Genomic DNA, 7,319 nt, shown 5'->3' on the forward strand with positions numbered 1-7,319 from the left:
TTTTTTTTTTTTTTTTTTTTTTTTGGTTCCAGGGATTGAACTTGAGACCTTCTTGCACTTGTGAGGCAGGCAGCGGAACCACTGAGCTAAATCCCCGGCCCAAGACCATCTAATTCGTAAGTTACAGTACCTGGTGGCATCTCCATATAATATTCATCTCTTAGTCCACTGGATTAATAAACATATTTATTAATAACAACAAACACCTGAAATAAACTATCCAGTCTGTGCCCCAGCAACTGTAAGACTTCTTGCTACCTGTACTTTGGGGACAGGTCCTTTCCATCATCAGGAGGTGGCTCAGGTGGCATTATAAGTACAGTATGCTCACTCTTCTGAGATTCATCTAGTTCTATCAACTTGGTATCTTCTGATGATTCAAAATCAATCTGAAAGTAATTATATCTTCCAATTATCCTGTGTATAAGGAAGAGCTAATTCTGAAATTTCAATACGTAAGTTTTTAAAAAATACCTTATCTGTTTTCTCTGTGCCTTTATCAGGAAACAACTACAAAAAGAGAGAAGGAATTCTTAGTGAAAATGTGGACTGTAAATTTAACAGAGATTTTCATCTTAAATCCCAATTCTTTAAAAAAACTTTTTTTTTTCATAACCAGGCACACACAAAACATTTCACAATATATTTTTAGGTTCTACACTTCAAATTACAGTATTTGTGTTGTGGCTAATATGACAGAAAACAATTTTAGTGAGATTAGCTCTTTCAAACACCCTATTCACAAACAAAAGATAGTCAACCACAAGAATATCTGGCTTTTTAAATAAAAAGTTCATCATACTTTAAAAACTCCTGCATTAGTGATTGACATGACCTAAGCTTCTAAATGGAAGATGCTGGAGTATCAAATTTATAAATAAACAAAAATGCCAAAAATCAAATCAAGAGCTTTACACAGAATGAGATAAAATCATTTAATTCTTCTAAGGCATATAAAATGACCATACCTTATAGTGCAAAGAAAATAAAACCTATGATCTCACTACAAATTTTATGATTCTTTCTCAGCTATCATTTGTGCTGTCTTTTTATAATGGCATGCCCTTCCTTCTATCTAGGACCCATAAAAAATAAAACATAATATTTTACCTTTTATGCACATGATCCCAAATTTTATGTAATATATGGTTCATGTTAACAATTACCCACAAGATCTACTTTGCAAAAATAAAAACTGTATTGCAAATTAGAAAAAAATATATAGGCAAGGCATCACTCTTAGAAATCCATTTAAAACTCCAGTAATAAAGCTTTGAAATTTAACATACAGTATATTTCCAAATAGTGTGCATGAGGATGCAAGAAACATATTAGCAAAAGCATTTGTAAAGACATTAAAATAAAACACCACAAAACTTTCATTACCAACAAAACTAAAATTTTTAATTAAAAAAAAATCTTAGAGCTGTGGACGTGGTGCAGTGGTAGAGCATTTGTTTTGCATGTGTCAGGCCCTGGGTTTGATCCCTAGCATCCCAAATGAAAAAATGAAATAATCAAAGAAAGAAAACTAAACTATAAAATCAAATTACGCCAGGCATAGTGATGTGCCTGTGACCCCAGCTATTCTGGAGGCTGAATAGAAGGACTGCAAGTTCAAGACCATCCTGGGCAGTTTACTGAGACAGTCACAAAATAAAAAATAAAAAGGAATGGAGAGGTAAATCAGGGCATGGTCTTAGGCTCAATCCCCACTACCATAAAAAGCAAAAGCAAAACCACATTTAAATCATATTCTATTCATTTAAATAAAAAAATATCAGATACAGGAAGTTTAAGGAAATGCCCTTAGTACTTAAGAGTTACAAAACCAAAGTAACATTCAAAGAAAAAATTAACTATGCATGATAGAGAATAGATATCACGAAAGGAAATGATTCTTATATTAAGTCCAGAATCAATCAATCACACACACACTAACATAGCCTTACACTGTCTTTCTCATATTATTTTATGCTAATGATGACAACAATGGTGATCATGCTCACGATTACAATGATTATAGAGGTAAACCAATCTGTTTTTTCTTAACAGTATATAGGACATATTTTTACCTTCTCTATGCAGTCATCAAAAAATGCAAATCCAGTATCTTTATCACTTACAAAACTGCATTCTTCAATAAAACGGATAAAAATCTGTGTTTTAGATAAAAGCGTGTAGAATTTTGTATAGGCACGATCTCTACTTTTTAAAAATCCTGAGGAAAACAAAATTATAATTAAAGTCAAATTTTAAAGAACTAAATGTTGCATTTTAATGTTGCATTATTTTACATTTACCTACATTAGATTCTCTTTATACAAATACACATTTATAGAACCTTCTAGTAACCATATACAGTTCTGACTGATTCAACCACAAGAAAACCTTAGATCACTGACCTTGTCACCAAGATCTGGACCCACTCTGAGGAACCTCTAGCACCTTAGCTCTCAAGCAGAAATTCTTCTGTGACTCTTTGCTTTTGAGCCAATGGGTCAATGTGCCACCAGACCATTAGTATTCCTATAATGTCTTGTAAAAATTTCCACTCAGTTCAGTATCTGGTTAACCCACTCTTGCTCCTCTATCAAGCTGTCTGCTGGCATCAGGGACATGCTTCTCTTTGTCTACTGAAGACCAGACTCTTCATTTACAGCCTACACTAACTCATATCATCATTATTCCTTGGCTCTGACAAGCACAAGCCACACAACCCGGGCCTCACAATTCCTTGATTTTCAATGATCCAATGGTCCGTCTCACCTCCAACACACTGACCCTTTTACCTTCCACCTGTGGCCTCCTGTCTTTACTTTTCTGCCTATCTAGTATTGATGTTCCACATCCATACCCATTATTTCAATTATTTATCAATATCCTCAACCCTTTCTCTCTTTTGTATTTTGGTCAAACCTACCTGGCATAATGGAGCTCTGGAGCAAGGTACTGTCTGCTTTCCCTGAATCTACACTGGGAATGACTGAACACAAGTTATAGGTTAAAAAAACTGCCATAGCTTGGCAGATCAGAGACCAGGATTTGCCTTTAATTCTTGACCAGCAATTATGACATTTTTGGAATCAATGTAGTCTCCTTCTACCCATGTTATCATTACAATTTCTAATTTTTCAATGTTCTCCCTCTATTTCCTCATCCCTCACCCCCAAATGAGCATTCCTCATGCTGAAAGCAAATAAAATCCTTAATGGAAACTGCCTACACAATCTCATCATTAAATCTGTGATCTTTCCTCAGCTATCACTCCTGCCTTCTGTCTTTTTGCAATGGATATGCCCTTCTTTGCATCTAAAGACAAGCCCACTGCATAAGCCTGGGATCTCAGCCTCTCTGGTGTTCTGAGGACCATTCTTCCTGTTAGCTACTTTTTAATCTGTATAAACAAGGGCTGGGGATGTAGCTCAGGGGTTCTTCTGCCTGCCTCACAAGCACAAGGGCCCAAGTTCGATCCTCAGTACCAACAAAAACTACAACAACAAAACAAGTGCATATGCAAGTCTCTCGTTTTCATCTTCAAAACAAAAAAACATTTTCTTAATGGAAACAAAGTCTTTGTAAATAGGGAAGGGTGGAGGGAGTGAAGGAAGGGCAAGGAAATGGTGAAAAAATAAGAACCAAGATACATCATGTAAAGGTACAAGATCCCAATGATGAAGGTAACTGAACTGTTTACCTTAAATGTACCTATAAAGTTAATGGAAAAACAAAAAAGATTATCTTGAACAAATGATCAGATGCTTCTTTACCCTTTTCACTTCCCAATAAAGAGAGTACCATCCATCATCCACTTCTATAAAAACTGCCAAGCATGGTGGTGCATGCCTGTAATCTCAGCACTTAGGAGGCTGAAGCAGGAGGATCACAAGTTTGAGGCCAGCCTGGGTGACATGGTGAGTTCAAGGCCAGCCTCAACTATATAGCAAGATACTGTCTATAATTATAATTATAATAACACTGAAAAAAAATAGTTCAGGGCCAGGGATTTAGCTCAGTGGTTCTGCCGCTCCCCAGTAGAGCTCGATCCCCAGTATAAAAAAATTTAAAAATTAAAAAATAAAAAAGAATTCAAAGGTGCTCTTGACATCTTCGGTCTTCATTCCATATTCAATCACCTCAGTCTGGTCAATATGACTCCTAGAATCTACCCTTCTATTCAAGCTACCAAGAGCTAATCCAAGGCACCTCCACTGATCCTTGGACCGACGCATTAAGTCCCTAATTAGTAGATGCACACTTTAATCTTCCCTGCTTCCCACACTGTCTTCATATAAGCCAAAGTGATTTCTAACACTTTTTTTCTTTTTAACAAATGAAGAGTGATTTTTTAAAAAAAATGCAGCTGGATCCCATCACTGACCTAAGCACTCAGCTGCACATCCCAAGGACACCAGGCGGTGTATTCGTTCATCTACGTGCTGCCATCCCGGGTGTCTCTCCAGGCGTCACTTCAATTATCAGGTTTGGGTTTGGGGTACAGGACACCTCCTGTTTGCCAGGCAAGCCCGAGAGGGCGCATGTGAGCATCTGGTCATTTGTTTTATATCAATTGTTTTTTGCATGCTTTTTAACAATGCATCCACTGCCTTTGATGTTTGTTTCTAGTAAAATCTAATAATATGTTCTGGTTATTTTCTTTTACTAATTCATGTTTATTTGTGAAAAATAACCTATAATTTTGTTACAAACTATAATCTCTTATCATTAAGTACATTAGATATAATTTGTATACTCCAGAACTCAGTAATGTTCTTTTACAGTACAAAACAGATGTGTGGGACATTGAGACTAAACAGGAAGAAACCATCAAAAGATCTGCAAAAGAAGGGCTGGGGATTTAGCTCAGTGGTTCCACCGCCTGCTTCATAAGCGAAAGGATCCGAGTTTAATCCCCGGTTCTGGTGGGGGGCGGAATCTGCAAATGAAATAACTGAAAAAGGAGAAACATTAGCATATCAGAGAGGAAATGTCTGTGTTATGAAATGAAAGACAAAAAGGGCCTCTCCTTATTGTCTTGTTTTGTTTGCTCTTTGTGCCAGGAATCAAACTCAGGACCTTGGACTTGCCAGGGTCTTGAAGTGATAACCAAACTGAAAAAACCAAAGTAAAAAAATTCCAACAGTGGTCAGTGGTCAGTGATCATAATAATTCTATGGGTGGTGTGCAGAGAGTCAACCAACACCTAACAAGCTGTAGTGTCATCAAAAATCATGGAAAAAATATTATTATAAAATATTTACACATCTTTTGGGTAAAGGGGTTCAAAAAATCATTTACAATTTACATTGAGTCTAATAGACCAAATCAGGACAGAAAAACACCAACCAAGGTATCCATCATGTTTAGTGGGTGGTCACTTTATTGAAATTGTACCACCCACCAAAAAAAAGGAAAGACCAACACAACAGTGTAAAGTGTGCTTAAAAGAAAGACAATAATGGCCAGGGATTTAGCTCAGTGGTGCCACCGCCTGCCTTGCAAGTGCAAGGACCTGAATTCAATACCCGGTACTAAAAAAAAGCCAATAATGCAAAAAGAATTCGGAAAAAGACTTAAATAGTACTGTCCAGATTTGTAATGTTGTTTTAAGATATACCATACACAGAAAAATTTCTGAATAAATATGATGTCATTTTTATATTTCCTGTTATATTATCTTATAAAGTTAATGAAAAAATATGCAATTTTTTATCATCCTATAAATAATTGAACTGGTAAGTGGTAAAATATCCTTCAAAAGCTTCCAATTACTCTTAGGAGAAAGACTGAAATTTAACCCTAAAAGATCCTCCATAATCTGGCTAACAGTTCTCCTTCCTTTTTGTTTGTTTGTCTGTTTGATTTTTGAAAGACAGGGTCTCAATATGTAGCCCAGGCCAGCCTTGAACTCTAGGAAACCTTCCTGCCTCTGCCTCTCAGCTGCTGGGATTATAGGCATGCTCCACATGACCACCACCTCTATTTAAAAGGATGGTTTTTGTCTGTTTTCCCTCCAGCTTTTCTTTCTTTGATGGCTCAAGGTATTCCACATGCTGTGGTCCTCACCACTCCCATCCTCTTGAGACACTAATCATAGAAAAACCATGAAATAAAATAGAAATATAAAATTATTCTCCACAAGTAAGTAGTATCTTTTTATCTTTTATGTATCTAGATAATGATCAGCAAAGCTACTAGGGACAACTGAATGACCGGCTGACAGGAGAACTAAACGAAGGAAACACTCAAGGGACAGCAGCCCAGTGGACATATGCCTCCCAGGACAGGCACAGCAGGGAGGGTGGGCGCCCTGAGTTCTGCCAAGGAAGCTGGACCCGGATCTCCTGGACCTAACCAAGCCTCCAGATCAACACCGATCTATTCAGTGCCCTCTGCCCACCTGTGGTCATTCAGCACTTCAGAAGTAACTGACCCAGACTGAGAGGTACTGTACATAGAAAATACATGCTGACGTCAGACTTGATATAAAAAAATAAATAAATGTAAGTATTTTGTTAAGAATTTCTGAAGTTTGATTACATGTTGAAATATTATTTTGGATGAATTATAGAAAATATATCATTAAAATTAACTTCCCTTATGGCTGGGGATGTAGCTCATTGGTACCATACCTGCCTGGCAAACAAAAGGTCCTGAGTTCAATCCCCAAGTACCAGGGGGAAAAAATTAATTTCCCTTATTTCTTACTTTTTCATTGTGGCTACTAGAAATTTATAATTATCTATGTGGCTCACAATACATTTCTGTTAGACACTGTAGCTCTTGATTAAAGCACAAGTTTACAGGAAATACAGGTGGATAGAAAAAAATGTCAAATAATACAAGGATACACTCAACCCAGGAAATTCCAAAGGAATAACACAATTGATTATGGGGGAGATGATACTGTGTTTGTAATGTGCCTTAAAATGAAAAGGAAAGGGAGAAAAAGGGAAGGGAATGAGGGAGTGAAGGAAAGAAAGGAAGGAGAGAAAGTAGGCAAACAGACAAGCAAGCAGGTAAAGACAGATGAAACCAAATTGTTAAAGGTGAACGATAACTGTATGAGTGTATTATTCTATTTTACTTGTAAGAGTATGTCTTATAAAAAGTTAACCCAAAGCCAGGAGTGATGGCACACGCCTGTAATCTCAGCACTAGGGAGGCTGAGGCAGGAGGATCACTGTGAGTTCGAGATCGGCCTGGGCTACACAGTGAGTTCCAGGTCAGTCTCAACTACATAGTGAGATCCTGTCTCAAAAAAAAAAAAAAAAAAAAAAAAAAACAAAAAAAAAAAGGATTAGGGAAAACGGACACTG

The 7,319-nt window shown here is 36.9% G+C and overlaps 1 protein-coding gene across 2 annotated transcripts in view; it reads right to left on the reverse strand.

Moving 5' to 3' along the window:
• The window catches only part of Dennd4c (DENN domain containing 4C), a 90,094-nt gene that overhangs the window by 48,762 nt on the left and 34,013 nt on the right, over positions 1-7,319 (reverse strand). For both annotated transcript variants that reach the window (XM_010630913.3, XM_010630912.3), the window contains exons 12-14: positions 2,076-2,221; positions 475-510; positions 259-389 (exon numbers count right to left, since the gene is read on the reverse strand). In XM_010630913.3, coding sequence (XP_010629215.1) covers positions 259-389; positions 475-510; positions 2,076-2,221 — 313 coding nt within the window. The remainder of the gene's footprint in view (positions 1-258; positions 390-474; positions 511-2,075; positions 2,222-7,319) is intronic.

The sequence above is a fragment of the Fukomys damarensis genome, unplaced genomic scaffold, assembly GCF_012274545.1.
Source record: "Fukomys damarensis isolate Sample0158 unplaced genomic scaffold, DMR_v1.0_HiC HiC_scaffold_31, whole genome shotgun sequence".
Classification (NCBI taxonomy): domain Eukaryota; kingdom Metazoa; phylum Chordata; class Mammalia; order Rodentia; family Bathyergidae; genus Fukomys; species Fukomys damarensis.